The following is a 26,156-nucleotide window of genomic DNA, read 5'->3' as shown; positions in this document are numbered from 1 at the left end:
CACTTGGATTTGTCTAATTTTGTAAGATATCCAGGACAAGAGTGTCTGTGAAACCCAGATCAACGATGCTTACTGCCATATATGTTTGATAACTAGGTTAGCTGCTCCCACACCCATACAGCTCCTTGGTAGCACTTCAGACACAATAATATTCATCCTCATCCAGAAATCTAAGTGTTAGAGAAGGAAGGGATCTGAGAGTTCATCAAATGTAATTTTTTTCCTCATTTGGAAACTGTATCTCTACCCTGAAAAATGGGTACTTAGCTTCTGCATAACTCCTGAGACAGGAGAGGGCCAGAATCAACGCTGGAAACTAACAGTTACTTGGAAAAACCATCATTATACAGAGCTGTTTACTCCTAACTTCACAGTTCTGACCTCTGAGTAACAGAGTAAGGCTAATCTTCCCATCATAGCTCCCAAAATAGTTCAGGACACTTCAAAGTTGCACATGCCTACTTCCTCCTGCTGTTCCTCCCATAACAGTTTCTCTAGGGCCCTTTCTTTCTTTACCCAAGATTCCTTCTTCTAGACCTGCCATAATTCCAGAAGATGCCATAATTCCAGAATGAAAATGGTTTTGTCTATGGAGGGAAAATATTGTTTTTGTAAAGAACTATTGATTTCTCTTTTACAATTTAAGATTAAATGTTTGTTATAGAAAAACTGAAGGTGTTGTCTTATATTGTATCAGTATTTATCAGGTACCACAGTTCTATTTATGAACTTATTAGTCAATGGATTACTTCTCCCAAGCAAAGACAATATCATATTCCTCTTTGAGTCCTTAAAAGCTAACAAATTGCTGACACATGGTGAGCATTTAATAAATGTTGGCCTTAAATAATGAAATCTAAGACACCTCAATTGAATTTTTTCAAGAGGATATTAATTCATATGATTACACATGATACACAAGCTTCATTCTCATCTAAAATTTTATCTGGTACCATAATTAAATTTAGATATATTGCACAGGATGTGCCAATAATCATTAACAACCAAATAAACTCCATGACTCTGCTTGAGTGATCCTGTTAATGGTGAACTGCAGGTCACAACATGGTAGCTGTCCATTCTCCTGCACCAAGGCATCTGAGGTGATTGGCTTCTGTGCCCAAGCAGGTTGTAAATAAATTTCAGATAGAACTTGGCATCACCCTGAAGGAATTCTAACTTCACACTGTTGGGGTAATTTACCAAGATGCCTTCAGGGCAGACTGACTTTACACAACACATTTGAAAAAGACACGTTTATTCAGCGTCATGTTTAGACTATTACATTTAGCAATCAACAGCATGGGTGCAAAACAAAACTACATTAAAACCCTTTGTTGGAATGCCATCTAAAACATGTCTTCTTCATAGCAGCTATGCTCTGCCACTGTGCTTGGCTGAGTGTACAACTCTGTCGGACCTGCAGCTTTCCTGTCACTGCTCTGGCTCTCCCCTCCTGCTCTGCTTTGTTCAAACCTCCTGCCACCGCCATAGCTACTGCTGCTGCCGGAACTGCCACAGCCAGCTTGGTTTTCTGGTGTAGCAGGGTGCTGTCCTCCACCACCACAGGGGCCAGCGCTTCTGCCTCCAAAGTTTTTTCCTTTCATGGATCCCAAATTTGAAGATTGATTATAATTGCCAAAATCATTGTAGCTTCTACTTCACCTCCCAAGTCGCTTCTACTACCATTGCCAAAGCCACCTCCTCCTCTGTTATGGCTGTCATAGGTGCCACCACTGCCCCGGTTTCCATAACCCTGTCTACCACTTCCATAGCCTCTGCTTCCTTCAGAGTAACCAGGGCTGCTTCCTCCATAACTACCATCATTACAAAGTCCATTATACTCACTGCCACCGTATCTACCACCACCACAGCTGCCACCAAAGCCACCTCGACCACTGAACTTTCCTCCGTGACCAAAGTTGTCTCTCCCACTAAAACCACCTCTACAACCTCCTCCGAAGTTTTCAGAACCACTTCAGCCTTTTTGGCTGTATGAAGCACTAGCCATCTCTTGCTTAAATAGGGCTTTCCTCACCTCATAGTTGTGGCCATTTACAGTATGGTATTTCTGAAAGACAATCTCGTCTACAGAGGCATGATCATCAAAGGTTACAAGAGAAAATCTCTTTTTGCCACTGCCTTGGTCAGTCATGATTCCAATCACTTCAATGTTCTCATATTGTTCAAAATAATCTCTTAGGTGATGTTTGTCAGTGTCTTCTTTAATACCACTGACAAGTCTCTTTTTCACAGTTAAGTGGGAACAAGGTCCTTGAGAATCTTCTTTTGAGACAGCCTTCTGTTGTTCCACAACTCTTCCATCCACTTCTTTTGGCCTTGCATTCATGGCTGCAGCCTCCTCCTCCACAGGGGCATATGTGACAAACCCAGGGCCTCTGGGGACCTTGCTGTTTGGATCTTTCATTACCCATACGGTCCCTGAGCATCCCCTTTGCTCAGAATGACTCCTCAGACTCTCATCAATTGCTTTGAAGCTCAGACATCCAATAAAGGGCTTCCTCTGCTGTTCGGGCTCTTTACAAGGCTCTAACTTAGAAATGACAACTTTAAGGAAGCTTACTTCATAGCAAAGTCCATTGAATTTTTAAAAACCCTGTAATTCTTAATTAGTTGCATAATAAACACCTCTCTACTCCAAGATCTGCAAATCAATGAAAGTGCAGCTGGTTGCACAGAACAAAGGGCTCCTATGGATGCAATATGGAGGTTCTGTGCTACTATTATTTCCCCAGGAAATTTTATTTTGCATGAAATCTATTATTTTTCAGAGGAGTATTATTTTTACTTCTTTTCTGATTATTTACAAAACCAAAGGTCTAATCAGGTATTATATTTCTTCTTTTATAAAACATTATAATAGAGGTATATTTTTATAGCCCATTTTAAAAATTCATTCATCAAAATCTGAGCCATAAATAACAATAACAAAAGTTTTGCAACTGAATATCCTGTATCTTGGACATTTTTCAAAGCACTTGCAAAATATATGAAATTAGCATCATCCAGTCCTGAGATGTGTAATTCTCTAGTCTTTCTTTTTTTTATAAAAAGAAGTCATATAATTGCCTTAAAAAATTCCTTGACCTAAGATATATCCATTTAACTCAGAGTTGTTATACCCCAAACTCTCCTGGGGAGCTATTTCCCCTCAGGAAGCCCAGGAGCAACCTGTATTTCTGAGACCAAGACTATTTGGCACCCAAATATTCGAGAGTGCCTTAGCCATTCCAACACCACAAGAACCCAATACTAACCCTTCATTTCTGTAACCAGTTTATCCAGGCTCCAGTGACCACCCCCAGTCCTGTCTGACTTTAATGATGAAGTTAAGGTAAACCTAGGGTTTATGTAAACTTTCCATCTCTTCAAAGAAGGCCAGGCAAATTCTCAGGGTCATAAAGCAGGAGACGAAGCACCCTGGAAGGGCAGCCCGCTCTTCCTCCTCCTGTTGATGACCTAGGCCGACCCATTGAAAGGCTGCCTGCTACAAAGGCCTCCGGAATATAAGTGCTCAGTCCTAGGCCCACTAAAGTGATTTGCCAGGGTTGATAGAAATATGGGGAAAACTGCAACCAGGAGTAACTTCATTCCTGAAAAGATTATTTTATTCAAGAAATACAGACTGTGCTCCCCCATGTAACAGAGTTTTTTACATTTAATTTTGAGCAAATTAAACTTCATAGTGCGACATATTTCTGAGAATGGGAGGAGAATGAAGTTGATTGTCTCAGGGAAGTATCAAGCCTGTATTTCAGACTGAGGTATCAGTTTTCAAATATCTTTTTGTTGTTTCTAGTTTTTTTTTATTTCTTCTTCTTCATGCTATATAATTATCTGGGTTAAATCCTGGGGCCAAAAACCTCCCATGGTATGTTTTTTATCAGTTGCAGGGGATGCTGTTTTGATCTTTCCAGCTTATTACAACCTGACGGTGTTCATTTCTTTCATTAAAGCTCCCATATTTCTCTTTAAATACAAGCAGATTTTGAGATTCATTTGAAAACATTGTAAAGCACAGTTGTACATATTCTTATTGATCATGACAAAGATACCACAATGCCACAGTAAATGCAAGGTTTAACTCTAAATATTTTCAGGGGTAGATACTGAATTAAGCCATGCTTCCTTACTGACTTCTGCTGATTAAATATCCTAACTTTGTTGGTAGGGAGAATTGTTAACATCTCTCTTGAAGAAAATCATTTATTTTGTATAAGTAGAATTGTTAAATACATAATTATAAATAGCACTTACAGTGTTTCAGATAATAAAAAAAAAGTTTCATACCCAAAATCAAAAAAGAATATAACATAGATTCTCCCCCTCATTTTTTCTGTGTCTGCATTTGTTCACCAAAAACCTTAATAATTTAAAAGTGGTGTTTGCATGAAGTCATTGCATAATTATCTTTAGAGAAAATCAAAAAACAGACTTTGAATGCAGAGAAAAGAAAACAAAGACGCAACACAGAAAGAATCAAATCAACATATAAGAAAAAATAAACAGTTGGCAATCATTGCTCTTGACAAACTGGTTTCCAAAAGGGATCTTAAATCACCTATAAAGTTTATGTGCTAGTCAACAATTTTTTATTCTCAAACTTGCTGTACTTCTTATATTTGTGTCAGTTCTAATGATTATCAGAAAGTGTCTCAATTATAAGTATTACTGCATGATACAGTACAACCAATTCATAATCATGTAATATATTCATATTTTCCTTCATATGGACTAGATGCTAAAGATACAACCAAAGGCAAAATAAACCACTATCTCTGTCCTCATGGATTTTTAGTCTAGAGGTGCAGTGAAACATTAATCTCATAAGTATATCATTGCAACTGTGCTTAAGTGCCACATGGCAAAGGTCCAGGGTGTTATAAAAGTGGGCACCCGAGCCCTGGCTGGTGTAGCTCATTGGATTGAGCATGGGCCTGCGAACCAGACAACCGTGGTTTGATTCCCAGTCAGGGCACATGCCTGGGTTGCAAGCCAGTTCTCAGCAGGGGACGTGTGAGAGGCAACCATACATTGATATTTCTCTCCCTCTCTCCTTCCCTTCCCCTCTAAAGATAAATAAATAAAATCTTTAAAAAAAAATGTGGGCACCCAGAGGGGCTTGATCTGAAGGGAGAGGGTGAACAAATACTGCTTGTCTTCTGGGTTTCCTGGGAAACAGTGCAGAGGAATGCAAATACTGTCCTGGTGGCTTATTTTGTTTTGTTTGTTTCTCGAAGGTCTGATATCCTGGTGGATTGAATTTGCTCAATTTAGTGTTACGTTATGCTGCCTGTCCCCTCCTGAAAGAAAATGATTTTAAAAATCAAAGTATTCTCCTGACCTTTGTGTAAAGTGAAGCCTTTAAGTAGAGGATCATGGTATAGAATTCTATAGATAAGATCGCTTTCCTGACACTCTTCTTCAAATCTATACCAAGTATATATTTTTAAATGCCTACCACATTATAAAACAGGCTTAAACATAATGTAAAAAGTGGGTGCTATAAAACCAGCCCTTGTTTTGTATAGTGAAATATCTATTATCATAAATAATCTTGTAAACAAAGCATCAAAGAGAGGCATAACTCATATAGCTGAAACTAATACAAAGTAATATTGAATGTAAATTTTAATTTAAAAAAACAATCAAAATGAGAGGGATAAGACATATATAGAATAGATTTACATATTGCAAAAACAGCATTAATAATGTCAACCATCAAAAGAATGGCATAGATCTATACACAAAACTATAAGTGTTTAAATATCCAAGAGCTTTCTAATTCTGCTCAACACTATTTTGATGTTTAAAAAATAAACTTAACTGTGAAAATATATAAGATAAATTCACCATGAAATCTTCTGCCTTTGTGTGGATTTGAAAGTTTAAATATGTTAGAAATCTAAGATGAATAAGATGTGCTTAACTTCCTTCCTTTGTCCTATCTGTTGTATAGATTGCTAAGCAACATGAGGAGTCAGGACATCGCTATATGACATTCAGAGACGCATTGCTTTTGCCTGTATGGTCTGAATGGCTTAGTCTTGAGCAAATGTCAGCATCTTCTTACTAACCCCATTAGCCCTGTTCTCCTCCCCATTTTTGTTTCAGGGTCTTTGCCAACTTGTACATCTTTTCACCTTTCTGCAATGAACTTTGAGAGTGTGGACTTTCCTTCTGGGTAAGACAGGTATAATTTGCCTTCATTTCTGATTATCAAAACAAGGGACTATAGCTTATTTCCTCTGTTAAAAGTCACAAAGCAGGAAATATAGAAAAATTAGGAAAGTTTTGGTAACATGGCAAGCTATGCTAATACCCCAAAATTATGGATAAAATAATAATGTCAGTGAATGAAATCAAAGAACTAAATAAATAGAATGATAGCCATGTTCATGAATAGGAAGACTCAATATTGTCAAAATATCAACTCTTCCTACCTTGATATGTAGAGTCAATGCAACCCTAATTAAAATCCCAGAAATTTATGTTATGGATATCAACAAACTGATTCTAAAGTTTCTATAGAGAGGCAAAACACCCAGAACAGCAAACACAATATTGGAAGAGCAAAACAAACTGGAAGGACTGATGCTACCCAACATCAAGACTTGCTACAAAGCTACAGTTATCAAGAAAGTGTGGTGTTGGTGAAAGAACAGACAAATAGAACACTGGGACAGAATAAGGGGCACGAACATAGGCCCCCATAAATACAATCAACTAATCTTTGACAGAGGAACTAGGACCATACTGTGGAACAAAATAGTCTATTCAGCAAATGGTGCTAGAGCAACAGAATATCCACATTAAAAAAAAAAAAAAAAAAAACCTTGGCACAGAATTTACACCCTTCACAAAAATTAACTCACAATGGGTAATACACCTAAATGTAAAATGCATGATTGTAAAACTCCTAGAAGATAACATAGCAGAAAACCTAGATGACCTTGGGTATGGCAATACATTTTCATGTACAACAGTAACGACATGATCCATGAAAGAAACAATTGATTAGCTGAACTTATATTACAATTAAAAATTATTGCTCTGCAAATCATACTTTCAAGAGAATAAAAAGACAAGCCACAGAAAGGGAGAAAATTTTCATAAAAGATGTATCTCATAAAGGGCTGTTATTCAAAATAGACAAAGAACTTTTAAAACACAACAATAAGAAAACAAGCAAATTCAAAAATAAGAAAACCTGATTCAAAATGAGCCAAAGACCTTAACAGATTCCTGACTAAAAGAGATACATGGATAGCAAAAAAAGAAAAAGAAAAAAAAAGAAGCGTATGCAAAGATGCTCCATGCCATAGGTTATCAAGGAAAAGCAAATTAAAACAACAGTGAGCTACCACTGTATACAAATTAGACTGGACGCTGATGATACCAAGTATTGCAGAGGATGCTGGTGGGAATGCAAAAGGGTACAGCCACTTTGGAAAATAGTTTGGCAGTTTCTTGCAAAACTAAATATACCCTTAGCATACAATTCCTCAGTCACATTCTTCAGTATTTACTTAAAGGAGTTGAAAACTTATGTCTACACAAAAACCTGCACTAAGATGTTTATAGCAGCTTTATTTATAATTGTCAAAATTTGGAAGCAACCAAAAGATGTCCTTTTCAGTATGTGAAGGGACAAATAAACTGTGGTACATCCAGAAAATGGAATATTTATTCAGTGCTAAAAAGAAATGATGAAACATGTTAGGAACCTTAAATGCATAGTAATTAGTTAAAGAAACCAATCTGAGAAAGCTATATACTGTATGATTCTAACTCTATAACATTCTGAAAAAGTCAAAACTGTAGATACTACAAAAATATAAGTGGTTGACAGGCATGGTGGAATGGGGGTTGGGAGAAGATGAATAAGTAAAGTGCAGAGGATTTTTAGGGCAGGGAGTCTATTCTGTGTGATATAATGATAGTTATATCATTATACATTTGTTCAAATGCAGAGAATATACACCATCAAGAGTAAACCTTAAGGAAAACTATGGACTTTTGCAATGTGTTTATCCTTGATAAGAAGGTGAGAAAGTGTATCTCTGTGCCCTGGCCGGGTGGTTCAGTTGATTGGAGCACTGGCCCATACACCAAAAGGTTGAGGGTTTGATCCCCAGTCAAGGCATGTGCAAGAGGTAGCCAATCAATGTTTCTCTCTCTCACCCTCTCTCTCTCTTTCTCTCTCTCTCTCTCCTTCCCTCAGTCCCTCCCTCTCTCTCTGAAGTCAGTAAACATATCCTTGGGTGAGATAAAAAATGTATCATTCTGGTAAGGGATGATGACAATGGGGAAGCTATGGGTACATGTCTGGAGCAGGGGACATATGAGAAATCACTGTACCTCCCTCTCAACGTCGCTGTAAACTTAAAACTGTTCTAAAAAACTAAAGTCTTTAAAAAAATAATATCACACAATATAGATTAGGTGGGAAGGCAGAAAAGAAATTCTCAAGTGATCAGAAACTATAAAAGAACTCAAAGCCAGGATGAAACACATCAGCTGATGATATTTAGGGACTGGAGGAATCAAAAAGAAATGGGTCATGGGTTTCTGTTGTAGACCACTCTGCCTAGTTCTAGGAATTGTATCTTGCCCCCTTGTGGCTAAGTGCAAGGGACAGCCTTTGGAATGCCAGCTGCAGGGGACAAAGCTTGTCTCTGGTAGCAAACGCTGCCTCAGTTTCCTCTCCCTGCCCTCAAAGCTTGGTCAGAAGTCCAGTGATGAGTAAGACCCCTCACAGTGGGGGGGCAACCTAGGCCAGACTCGATCACCTGGGAGGCCATCATGGAAGGAGTTGGGGGGACTGCAACAAAGAGGGGGTGATGGACCCTCACCCCCCCCCCACTATTCTGACATAGCCTGAGTCCCCATGTCCTCTGGGAAAAGCACTTCCTGGCTCTAATCCCCTTAAGCTTGAATACCTGTTGGGGAGAAGTGCAGCTCTTTGCCTTCCTAGAGTGAAATCTGGCATCACAAAGACTTCCTGATAAACTTGTGAAATCTGCTCTGCTAAGAGTGCTTTCATTCATATGTTAAAGGTTCAAGCAAGAAACCCTAAAACTCTCTTCCTGACAGACTCTGACTCAGACTATGCCCTCAGATTTCTTTGATCCTTGACGCCCTGTATTCCTGTGTATTACAGCCCAATAAAAGTCCCTAGAGGAGGGAGCTCAATGCTTTTTTCCCCTGAGAAACTGGCCACTGCTCACAGCCTTTTTCCTCTGGGAAGATGGCCACCTCTCCTCCCCAAGCAGATCACATTGTATCTCTGTCATGTTTACTCTCATCCATGGCAGCTGGGGGGACTTGAAAGGAAAGTTGCCCCCATAATTTTCCTTAATGTTTGTCTTAAATTTCACCTATTCTTATACCAATTAGTATTTTCAATGCTTTCTAATATAAAAGCTATTTTGTTTCATGTACTCAAATTTTAAAAAATATTTTTTATTACTTTGCATGAGAAATATATTAATTTTTGCTCTTCTTAATATTCTGTAGAAGTTAATCAGAAGAAACATGATTCTCAAAAGTAAGATACCTTGTGAATTTTTTAATATAACCAGTGTCATTCACTGGTATGCTTAGGAGAAGGCACACTTTAATAATCATTAGAACCATGAAAATATAAATTAAAATCCACAGGCCCAGTTTCCACTGACTGACTGTAACCCCGAGAAATTCACTTATTTCTCAGTCTCAATTTAGCCATTTGTGAAATCAACTTAATAATATTTTAATTTACTTCAAATGGCAGTAGGATACTTAATTAAATGTTGGTAAACTAGTTTTCATTGGTTCAAAAATCTACCTAATTATATATTATTTTAGTGTTCTCAGTTTTAAAAATATTTTAAGATGTTTAAATGGTTAAACCAGCAAACTTTTAAATGATCTTTATTTTAATTCAATTAATTACAACATATTTTAATTTTTAAAGCATATATATGGCTTTTCAAAGTGATAATGTCTCTTCTGCTTAATTACATTGCACCAAAATATTCTCTCCTAAATTTCTTACATGTATGTCATTTCTTACATATACCCACTGATTTGTTTTAAATTTTTATTTTATCCCAAGCCAATATGATTAAGAGACTTTACTGTCAGTTGAAAATATGCATCAGTAGATTTTAGATAAGCTTTAAATGCTGGCTTCATTCATCTTATTCCTCTGAACAGTGTGAATATGCATATGTGACTGTGATAGGGTGGAAGGATTGAATATGAGCGCAACATATATGTTAGAAGTAAACTTCATTACAAATATGTAACTGATGTAAATTGATCAGGAGAAGCAAAACAGGACTTGGATGTTTAAGAACATCCATTGGATAATATAGTATCTTAGCATATCTCTTCTCCAGTAAGTTAACAGAAAAAATAATTTCAGGAAAGTGACTTTTGTGTGTGTTTTATTACAGTGCCATTTATTCCAATATCCTAGCCTTGGTTTTGCCAGATGCATTTTCCTCAGTTCTTTTTGCAGTCCCAAATGATCAGATTTTCTTCTGAGAAAAAGTAACATGAAGAAAATGGCCTTAAAATTAGCTTTCCATAAGAGATGACATAAAATGTCAGCACAAAGAGATAGGAAATCTAGGAAACACATGCCAGATTAGATGTTCTGGAGCATTTTGTGTCTTTCACAAAAAACAGAAATTGTCAGTCCACTAATACTTTTCACAGATGTTCGTGTCCCAGGAATGTAAATGAGGGACATTTACAAAGTCTGCCTTCACTAAGTGAAGAATTGGTTTTTCCGGGGGCTTTATACATTCCATGGACTAGGACAGCCTGTGTATCCAGCTCGTTCCATTTAAGAGCATCTGTGCTCATTATTGGCCCCATCCCTCTGTTCATTTTCTTAGTCATTGACCTAGCTACATGTCCTTTCTCATTAAATCTTGCATCAAAACATTTGTTGGTGTTTCGGAGAAATAAAAAAATTTGATCAGGTCTGAATTATCTACATGTATGCTCCGTGTTGTGCATTTTTCTTTTATCCATCCTACACTAAGTCGAAGTGTGAGTAAGAAGAAGTTATATGATATGATGATGGAAAGGCGTATTGAGTTCAAAGTATGAACAGCAGCAAGTGTGGTAGCAAGAAATCTTATACTTTATGAAATGTGGCAGTGGGGAGCTATGGAAGGTCTTTTAGCAGTGGAGTGTAATATTCCAATTGTACTTAGAGGAAATATCCAAAAGATTAAAATAATTTAATCTTATTATATTAAAATAAATATAATTATTAGTGAGAATTAATTAAGAGATTTTTTTTCATCAGTGAAGCAGCAGTGAGGCCCTAAGCTAAGATAGTGTTATAGGAAGTGGAGAGAAAATGATGAGGGACATTTCAGAAGAAGAGGTTGGAACAGTCAGAGAAGACCCCAAGGCTTTGAAAAGAGTGACTAGGAGGACTGGAGTGGCAATAACAGAAGGAGGATCTTAGGCTTTCTGGGGTGTTAAAAGCCAGCAGGTCAGTAGAGTGAGACTAGAAGGAGAAAGAGATGAGGGCTGGAACAGAGAATCCAGTGTGTTGATGAAGCTGAGAGAGCGTGAAAGAGCCAGGAAGGAAGCATAGAGGAGAGCAAAGGGAGGAGGAGGGAACAGAAGGCTCACCAAAGTTCACCAACAGAGGAATTAAAGTGAATGTGGGGAAGGCAGAGTTAAAGAAAGAAAGGAGTTCATGAGGGAAAAGGGTTCAGCACTCTCAGGAGTGGCCGAGAGATCAAGAAGGATGAGGATGAAAAAGATGCCACTGGATTTGCCCCAGAGGGCAAGGCTCTGGCCCTGACCATCTGGACACATTACCCAGGTTTCAGTTTTCTTTGTCACTGCTCCTCTCTGTGGCATAAAGAATTGAAAGTTAACTCTAAACACACAATCAGCACTGCTGTTTATCATTCTAGTCTCTTCCCTTTGTTTTATAGCCTATTGCTTGGTTTGTCTCTCGAACTTGGGTTGTAAAACAGATGTTTATCTCTCAAGCATGGGTTGCAAAACCCAAGTTTGAGGACCACTTGTACTCTTAAGCTTTATAAAATGCTAGGCACCTGTGTCTAAATGATAATGAAGTGAACATTGCCAAATTGGGTCATTTTCCAAGGTGCAATCTTGGTTATGATAATTCCAGTTATATAAAGGTGTGAGGAAAATAGTTCTTTTCAGAACAGAACTTTAGTTTCCTGGAAAACACTTTTCATCATAAATTTACAAGAACCTTTTTAGGAGTAAATGCCAAATGATTTGTTCAAAAGTGGCCATTTACTTCAAATATGTGAGTAGCCTCTTGTAATTCATTTTCCTCTACAATGAGTTTCATTATGCATCGGGCCATTGCTGTCTGCTTCCTTACCTAAGTGGAAGCATGCACCTAAAAACACAGAGGGCAGCCAGCAAACAGCCTTTGCCACATGGAATTTAAAAGTCACTTATCCTCCAACAAAGATAACAGCCACCAGTTGCCCAGCCTGTAGGAAAGCCAGCTGCATAGCTGTCCTCTGTCACTGTGGCTAGCATAATACTTTGTTCCAACTGGGTAGATTGCCAAATGTCAGCGTGCTGTGTTTTACGATTAGTGTAGCAGTAGATTTACTAAGAGGCTAATGAGGGTTAAGCTTACACAGGCCCTTTCCGTGTCACATGTTATAAAATTTGCAAAAGTGAGATATTTTAACAATGATCAGCAATGAGCACTATCTTGTTCAACTTTGACTTTCCACCCTTCCCTGAACGCAATCACATTTTCCCTCCTGCCTGTTAGTATTGGGGCCACGGGTATCTTGGGATGCTGCCAAGAGAAAGTTGAGTTTGGGAATCATTTAGTTCAAGATAGCATTTCCCTGTTATTGCTAGATGTTCTGGTGAAGTCCTCGCTTCAAGGAATCTCCCATCACCCACCCTGTGCCAGTTCCCCCCGAGTCACAACCAGGAGTAGGTTGTACTGCGATGCGGGTGTGTCCTAGCGAGTGTGGCACCAGAGATGTGCAGGTGGCACAAAGTCCATCAATGGAAAACAAAGCACACGGCTCCTGTGGGAAAGAAGCTCAGCAGTGACCTTCCCCGACATGACTACCATCCTAACGAGGTGAACGTGCCTTGTGATGCTGAAACTTTTGTCAGCTGACAATGACAATAAAGAAAGACAAATTTCAATCAAACACGCTCAAGGAAAGACAGAATTATTTTCCATGGTTTTCTGTTGGAAAAGATACTACAATATAGTCACCATATGAAAGGAAATCCAAAGAGTTTACAGGGAAATAAATGTGAGAGGAACATGTCACTGAGGTGGGTCCATAATTAATAAAGAATAATGTGTTATTAGTGTAATTTCTGTGTAAACTGCGATGCTGCGAGGACCAGCTTCAGGGCTGTGTAATTATACAGTCAACAGGGCCCTGTACTCGGAAGGGCCCAGAGCTTGGTTTAATTCCCTGCTCTTATCCTCCTAAATTCTTACTTTTTGACAAAGAGACTGTGTAGTGTCATTTTGCACTGGGCCCCACAAATTAGGTGGCTGATCCTCACAATGGCCTCTCAGCTGCTGGTGCGAACGGAAAGGAATTAATGTAGCTGAACGGAGAAATGCCAGGTCCCAGTCGCAAAAGTGTATCTGAACTTAAAAAAATTTGTAAGTCCTGTGATTTATTCATCTAAATAAGCACATTCATAGTGATTATTGATTTCATAAGCGGGTCTTCTTTTCCTTAAAGAAACCTCTCCCCCAAATTGTATATGCTTCAGGCTCCACAAGATCTCTACCAGAGTAGTGTCCTCCCGGCGTCAGGTGTCCAGAACTCAGTAACAACTGGTAAATTATTCGGACTCAGTTCCTGCCTTCTGGCCAACTTGTGATCATTTCTCAGCTTTTTTGCTTTTACTTTCAGCAGAGGCTGGGAAGATGCAGAGGGAGAAAAAACACAAGTTGGCCAATTCTTGTTTGTAGAGAACTCCAGAAATCAAATAGGAAGTGGAGAATTTGAAAAGAAGGCTTTTCGTTACCGTTTGCTACTTTCCTTTTGAGGAGGCCAGTCTTGTACCATCATTTCCGAGCTCCACCGCAGAAGAGAGATGTGTTTATTTGTCTAATAATATCCTTGTCTTGCCTATGGAGCTTCTTTGAAGTTACAGGACATTTCTCAGCTGTGAATTTCCCTTGCTCTTTTACTTTGCTCTGCTGTGAACTTGTTATGGTTGAGAAGCTGGATACAGTAGCCAGCTCATTAATTCGGCTTTAGGGAGGGGTGGGTGTGGGTGAGCAGAGCCAAAGCTTAGATCTGCGTGACCTTTCTCAAACACATCGTTCTCTCCATCTGCGGGAGTGACAGCCCCTAAATTCAATCTCACTTTGATACAGCGCTCTCCTACCAGTCTATTTTAAGGATGAATTCACATAAATTTTTCACTTTTATTAAAAGGCAAAATTGTTTTTGTGAGCTGGTAAAATTTGAAAAGTACTCATTCCTTTGGATAATGTGACGAATTGTTTCTTAATACGCACACGGGATCTGCACCAAGTATTTACCATAGTTAGTGCATTCAAAACAAAAGAACATGTGGAACAGTGATTAAACTCTGACAAATTTTCTTTAGGACATTGATTACCCACAAATTCTGAAGAACTTGGGAGAAAGCTAGCTAGTGATACAAGGAGTTTCTTCAATATATTAATTATAATTTTTTAGATGAGATTTGAAATTAGATTTAGATTACAAATTACAGCTTTCCGTAGGGTCCCCACTGCTAGCTAGTGAAATCCTCTGGCTTCTGGGAATGAAGCAATTTGGTTTCCTGTAATAAGACCACAAGAACCTTATTTTCCATTGCTAGAATAGTATGTCTGCAGCCTGAAATGCAGTAATCCAGCAGTTGCTCTTTGACTGGGTCACCAGTAGGGACATATTAAATGCAAAAAAAAAAAAAAAAAAAACAGGCATAGAAAACCAGCGATCTGCCTATGCATTTCAAATTTATTCTAAAGCCTGTCCTCCATCCTATTTTACTCGGTTCCTTAGATGTGGCTCACAAAATTGCATTTTCCTTCCTATAAAAAGAATCAACCTTCTTGTGGTTTCTAGGCATAGAGATAGAGACAAGAGATAGAGATATAAAGACCCAATAAGGTGCATGCATAGCAGTCAATCACCCCGTGTTTTGTCATCAAAGAATCTGCTATAGATTTCAGGGACCTCGATGGGAAAACAAAAAACAGGAAACAGGAAACAAAAAAACTCTTCACTTTGGGCCTGGAAAAAGAGTCCATTGGGGCCTCTGCCTCTGAATGTCTAGGGACTAAGAAGTGAGACCGTGTATGGATATAGATTACATATAGATATAGAAATAGATATAGATACGAATATATCTATAGAAATGGGTATTCATGGATAGACATCTATTTATATCTACATCTATATCCACACACAGTGGCACTTCTCAGGCCCCAGCCATTCAGAGGCAGAGGTCCCAATGGATTCTTTTTCCAGGCCCAAAGTGAAGAGGTTTTTTTGGTTTTGGTTTTTTGGGTTTTTTTCCCCATTGAGCTACCTGAAATCTATAGCAGACTGTTTGATGGCAAAACATGGGGTGATTGATTGCTATGCATGCACCTTATTGGGCCCTTCGGAATAGTTTGAAAGCTGCCTAACAGGACACAGCTTCTACCTTTACCAGTTGACTGCCTGACTTCACACTCAGTCACAAACTTCTCTCTCTCTCTCTCTCTCTCTCTCTCTCTCTCTCTCTCTCTCTAGCGGATGCTTCCCCCCTGGAGACAGTTAATTAAGTCATGGCATCTAGTTTCAAACATACCTCCTTTCTCAGAATTTCTCGGAACTTCCTGCACGGTTTCAATTAATTTCCTTGCTTCTTTTGGTTACTTGGAATTGAGGGGGGTACGGTGAGCATACAAAAAAGTGAACAGATTTTATAACAGTTTATCAAAATTATTTTGTCTCATGTGGTTTTCTGTTGCCTTTTCTGTTGTGTGTTCAAGTGTTTGGAAGCAATTTATGTTGCACTAAGACTGTTTTCCTTTCAGAAGTTCCTACATTTGAAATTCAAATCTCAGCTGTCAGCAGGCTGTTTGCTCCAACTGTGCCTTTTCATAAGGCCCTTAGCAGGATGCTTTGCGGAATATTCCTCAAACCAGAAGCTTTCTGGTTCCAGAAGCCCAGAAGGCTTCTGTTCTAGCTGGTGGGAAGAGAGAGGTTTAAAACAGTGGGCTAATCCATCTTGCTTTCATTTGGCAGTTACCATTGAGAATGTCTTTGCCTCACATTCAAGTCATATCCTCTGTGGCTTTCTTCACATGCCTCTTATGGCTCCATACCCTGGTTTTGCCTTGTTCATGCCTGGATTCCTGGTCCTGGGGTGGCAGCGTCTAGCTGGAATGAGGATTCAGGCCTAGTAACTACCCAGGAAATATTTCTCATCTCTCTTTCTCTCTTGACATAAGTTTGGCAATGCTTTCTAAGAATTAAAAATATGAGATTTCTAAACCTCAAGTAATCACAACTTTAATCAAACTTATCAACCTATATTATTATGGCTGTAATCGTCTCTTGAACTATTGAATTTTGTATAAGACTAGAATTTTCTTTTCTATCTTTGTTCATCCCAAGTGACCCCATTTCTACTATATTTTTCAGTCAAGGAGGCTTAGGAAGGAAGCACATGGATGGTCAAATGCCAGCGAGCACAAAGTGTAGAGGTTTTTAATGCCATGTGTTAACACCCACCAGAGAGCATCCACCACAGAAGAGGCAGTCAATACCCAGGAAAACAAAATGACCCAGCCAGCTGACATTAGCTTTTATCGTCAGCCACCCCAGGACCAGCATGATGGGCCCATAAATGGAGTAGAAGATGCATGTGGACCAATCAGAATTTTACCTACCAAAGTCGGTCTAACTATTGCTGTCTCTGAATGCCCAACGTTGCTAGCAGCAGAAACCAATTTGCACCCCCAATGTGGCTTATCCCTCAAAGAGACCAACTGGCCGCTTGGTGGCAAGTCGATGACTTTGGAATCCTTCCATCCTGGAAATAGCAACAGTTCATTCTCAAAGGCATAGCATCCTGTTACACATACCTTTCCGGTTCTCAGAAAGCACAAGCTCAGGACCAACACAACATGGTATCCAACTAAGGGCAAGCTTAAGGAAAATGTTGAAGAAAACTCTTACCACCCCTTGGAAATAGTGAAACTGGAGTCTGATGAGAGCGGGAGCTATGAAAGCATATAGAGGGACACAGTCAGGCATAATCTTTGCACCAAGGTGGGTAATTCCAGCAGAAAAATATATACTAAATGTTTTCTTCATGTTCCCTTCAATTTCAGGCTGCTTCTCCCCACCCACTTCATTCCCTCACCTAAATCCATCCTGGTGATGCCAAATGGTTAACCTCCTGTGACATAGATTAAGGCACAGAAAGCCAAAAATAAACTTGAAGGAGTAAATGGAGACTACTGCATACTTCCTTACCTCCTCAACAGTGAAATGGGGTACGTGCTCATTCACTGGTTATAGCACATACCAGACCATCCAAAGCACCCTCCTCCTCAAAGAGGACAAGAATGACTTTCTAAGGACAAGGCTAAAGTGCCAGCTCAGAGGCAACACTTGAAATTTGGTGTACCAGTCCTTCATGGTGATATATATATATATATTCCAAAGGTTATATATATATATATATATAATCCAAGGGTTCTACGTGGCACTCTGTCCCCATATTCCAAAGGTTTTATATATATATATATATATATATATATATATATATATATGTAATCCAAGGGTTCTATATGGCACTCTGTCCCCACAGGAAGAATATATGGGTCCGGAGACCCACTGAAGGGTAATTCTTCCTTGCGCCATTGTACTGCCAATGCACATGTGCAGCAATCCCAGTCTGAGTAGGGCATGATCACCAAAGGCTAAGATCCCTCAGGAATGAAGGTTTGGACCACACTTTCCAAAGGTCAGCCCCCAAGCTGTGCTGAGATGACAGTTGAGGTTAATGGGAACTTAGAATGGATAGAATTGGAGTGCAGGGTGAGCACCAAATGTGGCCCTGAGGCCAATTGCAGTGAGAGGGGCTCACTCTGGTCTGTCCCATAAGAAAGTAACCTGCCTCTCTTAAGTCCCTCCTGGGAGGAAAAGTAAATCTTTGCAGCGCAGGGGGTAGACTGTGCCATGAAAAGGAGCTTCTCAGATGTCTTGCCCCAGAGAGCATCATTACCAATGATTGGCTGTCCCAGATGCTGCACAGTCTTGCCCAGGCCACACTTGCCTTAGGCTGCTGTGCCCTGCTAATGACTGAACACAGCTGATGTACTTACAGCAAGTTCTGCCTGTGAGACTGAGAACTCCTTTAATGGGCTCAGGGACTTGCCATTGTCCTAGCCACAGCTTTCTTGGAACTGTACCTCAGTGTAAAATTCTTCCTACCCAATTTAACTTCCTTCATCCTCTCCTTCGAGGAGTCAGACTTGAATCACAGTCTAAGGATATCACTTCTTCAGCCCTTTCCTAAATGCAGCACTAACTTCTTTTGCTCAATAATTCGTGTTGGTCTGGGTCCTTCATGAAGCAGATGCTAAGATGAGATTAGATATGGTGATAGATATGTTGGGGGACCACACACGAAGGATAGAGAGGAGGGATCTAAAGAAGGTGATTGAATGGTGGCTTTACTGGTGGGTCCAAAAGGATATGTCCATGTTTCAGAACCCTTATTTGAAATAAGGCTCTTTGCATATGTAATTAAGTTACAGATAATCAAATGACATCATCCTACATTATCCAGGTGGTTTCTAACTAAATTCAGTGACAAGTATCTTAAGCAGAGAAAGGCAGAGGGAATTTTGGGAGAGAGGAGGAGGAGAAGGGCATGTGAAGACAGAGCCAAAGATTGGAATTAGGTAGCCCCTACCCGAGGAAATCATAGAGCCAGCAGAAGGTGGAAGAAGCCAGGAAAGAGTCTCCCCTAGAGCCTTTGGAGAGAATGCAGCTCTGCTGACACCTTGATTGCAAACTTCTGGCCTCCAGAACGCTAAGACAATAAATTTCTGTTGTTTTAGGACACCAGCTTTGTGGTAACTTCCCCAGGAGTCCTAGGAAACTAATACAAGTGGAGAGAATCAGTGGACTAAAATGCAGGTCAAACTGCATAAGGAAGACAGTCAGGAAGAGTTGGGTAGAAGAATCACAGTCTTCCAAGAAAGTTGTTGATAAGCCTGTAGGGAGTCCTCACACTCATTGAAGTTGTCTCCCTTGCTCCTTCATAGGCAGTGGTTCCACCAGTGAACCAACACACACAATACTGAGCAAAACACGCTAACCATGGAAGGAAACACATGGCTGTATCTTTTCATACATAGGTCAAATATGGGCAAAGAATTCTTTGTGGTCTATGAATGTCCATGCAAGTGGTACAACTATAGAAAGAACAAATTACCAATTATTACAAAAGTAATAAAAGCAACTACCTTGGGGTGTTAGGTGAGCTACAATTAGGAAAGGTGCATGGAGCCTCCTTGAAACTGGGGGGGGGGGTGGTTCTGTTTCTTCAATCTACATTGTCCAAAAATCAACCAAATTTCTGATTAAACTAAAAATTTAAACTACGTATGGCCCAAAAACTTGAGAAAAGAAAATCCACCTCATTAGTCCATAAAGAAATATAAGTTAAAACAAGAAGTACCATTTTTTACTTGTCAATTTGGAAAAGATGCAAAAGAGTAACCCACTTAAGGCTAATGTTGTAAGGAAGTGGGTAAGTTTATACATTTGGGAGTTGAGTAAAGTAAGATGATATTTTTGTAAGAAAATATTTGTGTATATACATATATCTATACATAACACTAAAACAACCTAAAAGTATAAAAATAAGCATAGTAATCTCATGATAAGATTATGAGCTTGTTTTATATTTTTCTATGTATTATAACTTTCTTAAAATTAACTAATATTCTATTTAGAATCCAGAAAAGAGTAAGTAAAATGTTGGAAGTATTCTGAAATGTTCAGATCTGACCACATGCTGTGTAGCAGGGCACATGATCCAAAATAAGTCCTTAAACAAATTATAGAATTTCATTTACTGCAGGAATATTGGCAATTCTACTTTGTAAATATTTTTAGATGAATATTTTTTCCTGGAAGTTCTCAATATACCTACCTAACACTTCTAAACATCAGAGAGGGGCTTATATAATTTTCCTTTTTAAATATATTAGCATAATAAAGACAATTAAAAAGTTCTAGCAACTAAAATTTTTTACAGGAAGAGCTCATGTCAATATATATTTATTTATTTACTAAAGGAGCATTTATAATCCAGTTGTGGGGAGAGATAAATAAGTATAACTTCATGATACAGGATGATATAACAATGAAGCACACAGCAGAAGGTGCCTGACCCAGCCTTGTGGGCCTTACCCTTTCTCCCTCCCTCCTAAGGGACTCCTAGCAGATACTCAAATGGTTTAGACTTCCTTAAAATCAGGGGAAAAGCACTTCTGGCCAAGATGGAGGCATAGGTGGAAATACTGTACCTCCTTGCACAACCAAATTTAAGGACAACAAAGATTTAGAAACAAAAACACAACCAGAACACACAGAAAATTGAACTGGACCGAAGTCCTACAACAACGAACCATTCATCCAGACGGATAAAAGGGGCAGAGTCAGCAGCCAGTGGAGAGGGGTCACAGCAGGAAAAGGTGGTGGTTGGCAGACCCTGGTGCTCAGGCAGCGTGGGGCTAGCTGACTTCAGGTGCAGGGAGAAAAAGAGCAGACCCAATGAGATGTGTAGGGGCAGATGTTTGACTGCAGACACACATTCTCATGCAGGTAAACCAGGCAAAATGGGCAATGAGGCTGGGCAATGGGCAATGGGCAGTTGAGTGGCACTCAACCCAGGGCCCCAGCAATAAGAAATAAAGCCTAAAAGCACTGATTGAAAAAACTTGTGGGGGGTTGAGGTGCCAGGAGAGACTCCCAGCCTCACAGGAGAGTTGGCTGGAGAGACCCAAAGGGTTCTAGAAAGTACACAAGCCCACCCACCTGGGAACCAGCACCAGAAGGGCCCAATTTGCTTGTGGGAAGCAGCAGAGGGGACTGAAATCCTAGAGGGAGTGGAACAAGCACCATTGTTCCCTCTCTGACCCCACCCCCACATATAGCATCACAACTTAGGGACTGGGTTTCCCCACCCTGGTGAACACCTAAAGCTCCACCACTCATATGTAACAGGTGTGACCAGACCAAAAAATTATGGCTCAAACAGAAGAACAAATCAAAGTCCCAGAGCCAATACTTTTAAGCGATCAAGAGATAGCCAACCTATCAGATGCATAGTTCAAAATACTGGTGATCAGGATGCTCACAGAACCGGTTGATTTTGGCCACAAATTAGATGAAAAAAATGAAGGGTACACTAAGTGAAATGAAGAAAAATGCACAGGGAACCAATAGTGATGGGAAGAAAACTGGAAATCAAATCAATGGAGTGGACCAGAAGGAAGGAAGAAACAACCAAACAGAAAAAGAATGAAGAAACAAGAATTCAAAAAAATGAGGAGAGGCTTACAAACCTCCAGGACATCTTTCAACATTCCAACATCCAAATTATAGGAGTTCCAGAAGGGGAAGAGGAAGAACAACAAGTGGAAAAGTTATTTGAACAAATAATAAAGGAGAACGTCCCCAAACTGGCAAAGGAAATAGACTTCCAAGAAGTCCAGGAAGCTCAGAGAGTCCCAAAGAAGGTGAACCCGAGGAAGAACCCACCAAGGCACAACATAATTACATTACCCAAAATTAAAAAGAAGGAAAGAATTCTAGAAGCAGCAAGAGATAAGGGAACAGTCGCTTACAAAGGAGTTCCCATCAGACTGTCAGCTGATTTCTCAAAAGAGACCTTACAGGCAAGAAGGGGTTGGAAAGAAGTGTTCCAAGTCATGAAAGCCAAAGACCTACATCCAAGATGGTTCTATACAGCAAAGCTTTCATTTAGAATGGAAGGGCAGATAAAGCACTTCTCAGATAAGGTCAAGTTCAAGGAGTTCATCATCACCAAGCCCTTATTATATGAAATGTTAAAGGGACTTACCTAAGAAAAAGAAGATAAAAAATATGAACAGTAAATAGATAGCAAACTCACAGTTAATAACAAACACACCTGAAACAAAAGCAAACTAAGGAGACAGCTAGATCAGGAGCAGAGACACACAAATGGAGATCATATGGAGGGTTAGCAACAGGGGAGTGGGAGGAGGAGAGAGGGGGAGAAGATACAGAGAATAAGTATCATAGACAGTAGGGAGAAAATATACAGGGGGAGGGCAAGAATAGTATGGGAAATGTATAAGCTAAAGAACTTATGACACATGAACATGAACTAAAGCAAGGGAATAAGGGTGGGACAGGGTGTGTGGGGTGGAGGGGAATGAAGGGGAGTAAATGGGACAACTGTAATGGCATAATCAATAAAATATATTTTTTAAAAATCAGGGAAAAGAATGTCTTTAAGCAACTTCTGATGTAGACCTACAAACAACCCTGATGTATGACAGTGGGAATAAGAGAGAGATGAAGAGAACATAAAATCCAAATGAACTTCATTCTTTCTGACTCTTCATCAGCAGTGAATATACATTATAATCTGAACAACTTATCCTGCCACATACTTTGAAAGGATATCCCTGGATATAATGCAGAGAGTAAAGGATTTCACCACTTCTGGACACTTAATATAGAAGTTATGGAATGCCTTGTTATCCCATAACAAGGTACACAGACGTGCACTCAATTTATTGACCAAGGAACAAGTTCAGAGAAAGTAACAGCTCCTGATTGTAACAGTCATCTATCATTTTGTTTCGATTGTATGTACAACACTATATTTTATAAAATGGATGTATTTTAGCAGGTGCTTATTCATGAGTATTTCTCTAATTACTGAAAAAAACCCAAATGTAAATCTTACTGCTGCCTGGGTGATTGCATTTAAAAGCTTCATGCTTGTTGCGCAGTTTCTCACACTGACATTTGTGGTTCATTAATATTAAAGAAACCTGCAATGCCATGAGTATTAGCTGATCATACTGAAGACTATCTTTGGAATCTGTCAAGCATAGACATGGCTTCCATTTTTATAGCTTGACATGCAGGATAGGCTGATCTGACTATTTTTAAAATTTATCTATCAATCCCACTTTGACGAGAAGAAAATAATCTGCTTCAACATGCATGCTTTAACCAAGAAAAATATCAACTGAGGTTAATATAATTTGAGTTGCTATTTTTGAGAATTAAAAAATGGCAAATATGTATTCTTTTCAGGCCAACCATTATAAAGCTAAAGGAGAAAGTCCTCTAGGAGAGTCTGTGTAAATAACAGGAGACAAAGAATGGCCCCAGGCAATCCATGTAGCTTCTTTTCTCTCACTTTCCACTGGGTGCAGGTAACATTTAAACATGCAGAATATTTTTCTATACATGGAGTTATACCCTGTGATCCCCCATTTGGTCATGTCCAGGGGACCTTCAGAACTGAACAGAAAAATGTCAAAGTCAGGCTGCAGAGAATATCTTTGTATTGTTAAGCAGTTCATTCTCTGATCACTGTGCATACATAGAGAGGACCTTAAAAGACTTCTCAGTGAGATTCAGTATTTACTGTGTGAGACATCTCCAGGAATAAATCAACCATTACCAAATGTCTGCTTTATAAAAGACATCCTGATGGACCCTGTGGGAAAATCAAAAAGGCTAAGAGCATCTGCCCACAAGCCCCTGCAACCTGGCCGGGAAGACAAGAAAGACATTGAAGAGAGCTGATAACCAATTAGTAAAAGGAGGCAGATGCAGGGTACCATTAGTGTACACTGGGGCTGGCTTTGTAAGGAAAAATCTGATAAAAGGCATTTATTTGAAAAGGAAAAATCAAGAAACATCTAAACTTGGGGGTACTTTACACTAGTTAATTCTCCCTGAGCCTTAATTTCTTCACCTTTTCTGAAAGCAATTTTTGCATTTTATACAGCCAGCAAGGACTCAAATCCTAATGTCAAATTCAGGATTTTTGCCTGTTTGAAAAAAATAGGGATTTCAAAACAAGTGTGCTGCCTCCAGAAGTGAGTGCATTTTTTACCATTGTTTTATAATAGGAAGGATTATCATAGGATTTCATCCTTCATAAAAAGTCAAGGTGATTTAGTGATTGATAACAGATGAAGTTCAGCAAGAGACAATTTGTGAAAAAAAGGCAGGTTTATAGTGTTTATTTACTTATTTTTCAAATGATTGCTTTTATTGGCTTTTGGTAAGAAAAGCAAGAATAGAGGTTACAGAACAAGCTCTGGAGCAAGAAAGTTTTCAGTCTGTTATTCAGTAATAACAAATAAAAAGTTGCAACATTGTGGATGAAACTGGAAGAAATTATACTGCAAAATAATATAAATGGAGCCACTTTAAAATGGAGCCAGAGTTGCTATCAAGAGGAACTTATTTTTAATCATTTTTTAATTTTCAATTACAGATGAGATACATTATTATACTATTATAGCTTTGGGTGTACACCCCAGTGATTAGGTCTTACATTAACTTGCTAAGTGACCATCCTACTAAATCTCATGCCCATCTGACCCCATATGTAGCTGTAGGAATATTATTGACTGTATTCTCTAGGCTGCAATTTATGTCCCCATGATTATTCTGTACCAATTTTTACTTCTTAATTCTTTCATCTTTTTCTTTTCTTTTCATTTTTCTTTACCCTTTATGGATGATTTCAGGTGGGTACCTGTGACAAAGACCATATGATCTACAAGGCCAAACATATGTACTATCTGGTCCTTCACAGAAAAAATTTTTTAATTATATTTTATTGATTATGCTACTACAGTTGTCCTGATTTTTCCCCATTTGTTCCCCTCCACCCAGCATCCCTAACTCCCTCAGGCAATCCCCATACCATTGTTCATGTCCATGGGTCTTGCATATGTGTTCTTTGACTACTCCATTTCCTGTACTGTACTTTACATCCCCATGGCTATTCTATAACTACCAATTTGTACTTTTTAATCCCCTCACCTCTTCACCCATTCCCCTCACTCCCATCCCATCTGGAAACCATGAAACACTTTCCATATCCATGATTCTGTGTCTGTTCTTGTTTACTTTGTTTTTTAGATTCAATTGTTGATAGATATGTGTTTGTTGCCATTTTATTGTTCATAGTTTTGATTTTTTTCTTAAATAAGTTCCTTTAACATTTCATATAATAATAGTTTGGTGATGATGAACTCCTTTAGTTTTTTCTTGTCTGGGAAGCTCCTTATCTGCCCTTTAATTCTCTAGAGCAGAATTTCTCTAGGTGGAGCAATTGTGGCTGTAGGTCCCTGCTTTTCATGACTTTGAATATTTCTTGCCAATCCCTTCTAGCCTGCAAAGTTGTTTTTGAGAAATCAGCTGACAGTCTTATGGGAACTCCCCTGTAGGTAACTAACTGCTTTTCTCTTGCAGCTTTTAAGACTCTTCCTCAGTCTTTAAACTCCTGCATTGTAATTACGGTGTGTCTTGGTATGGAGCTCTTTGGGTTCATCTTGTTTAGCAGTCGTTGTATGTCCTGGATTTGTATGTCTATTTCCTTCACTAAGTTAGGGAAGTTTTCTGTTGTTATTTTTTCAAATATGTTGTTAATTTCTCACTCTCTCCCCTCCTTCCAGCCCCCCAATGATGCAAACATTGGTACACTTGAAACTGTCCCTGAAGCTCCTTGCACTATCCTTATTCTTTGGAATTTAATATTTCTCTTCTATTGGGTGTATTTTGCTTCCTCATATTCCAAATTGCTGATTTGATTCTCAGCTTCATCTATTCTACTGTTGATTCCCTGTAAATTATTCTTCATTTCAGTTAGTATATCTTTAATTTCTGACTAGTCCTTTTTTTATGTTCTTCAGGTCCTCATTAAGTTCATTGAGCCTCCCTATAACCAGTGTTTTGAACTCTGTATCTAGTAGATTGTTTATCTCTATTTTATTTAGTTCTTTCTCTGGAATTTTGTTCTGCTTTTTCATTTGGGACTTGTTTCTTTGTCTC

The 26,156-nt window shown here is 39.0% G+C and overlaps 1 protein-coding gene across 1 annotated transcript in view; it reads right to left on the bottom strand.

Moving 5' to 3' along the window:
* Positions 1-1,349: 1,349 nt before the first annotated feature.
* Positions 1,350-26,156, bottom strand: part of LOC119040714 (heterogeneous nuclear ribonucleoprotein A1-like) — a 110,619-nt gene continuing 85,812 nt past the window's right edge. Inside the window, 2 exon segments of the mRNA XM_053663947.1 lie at positions 1,350-1,661; positions 1,664-2,583. Of these exon segments, the coding sequence (XP_053519922.1) occupies positions 1,350-1,661; positions 1,664-2,583 (1,232 nt within the window).

This window comes from Artibeus jamaicensis, unplaced genomic scaffold (assembly GCF_021234435.1).
Source record: "Artibeus jamaicensis isolate MK-2021 breed Jamaican fruit bat unplaced genomic scaffold, CSHL_Jam_final contig_1127, whole genome shotgun sequence".
Lineage (NCBI taxonomy): Eukaryota > Metazoa > Chordata > Mammalia > Chiroptera > Phyllostomidae > Artibeus > Artibeus jamaicensis.
This window is presented reverse-complemented; position numbering and strand designations above follow the sequence as displayed.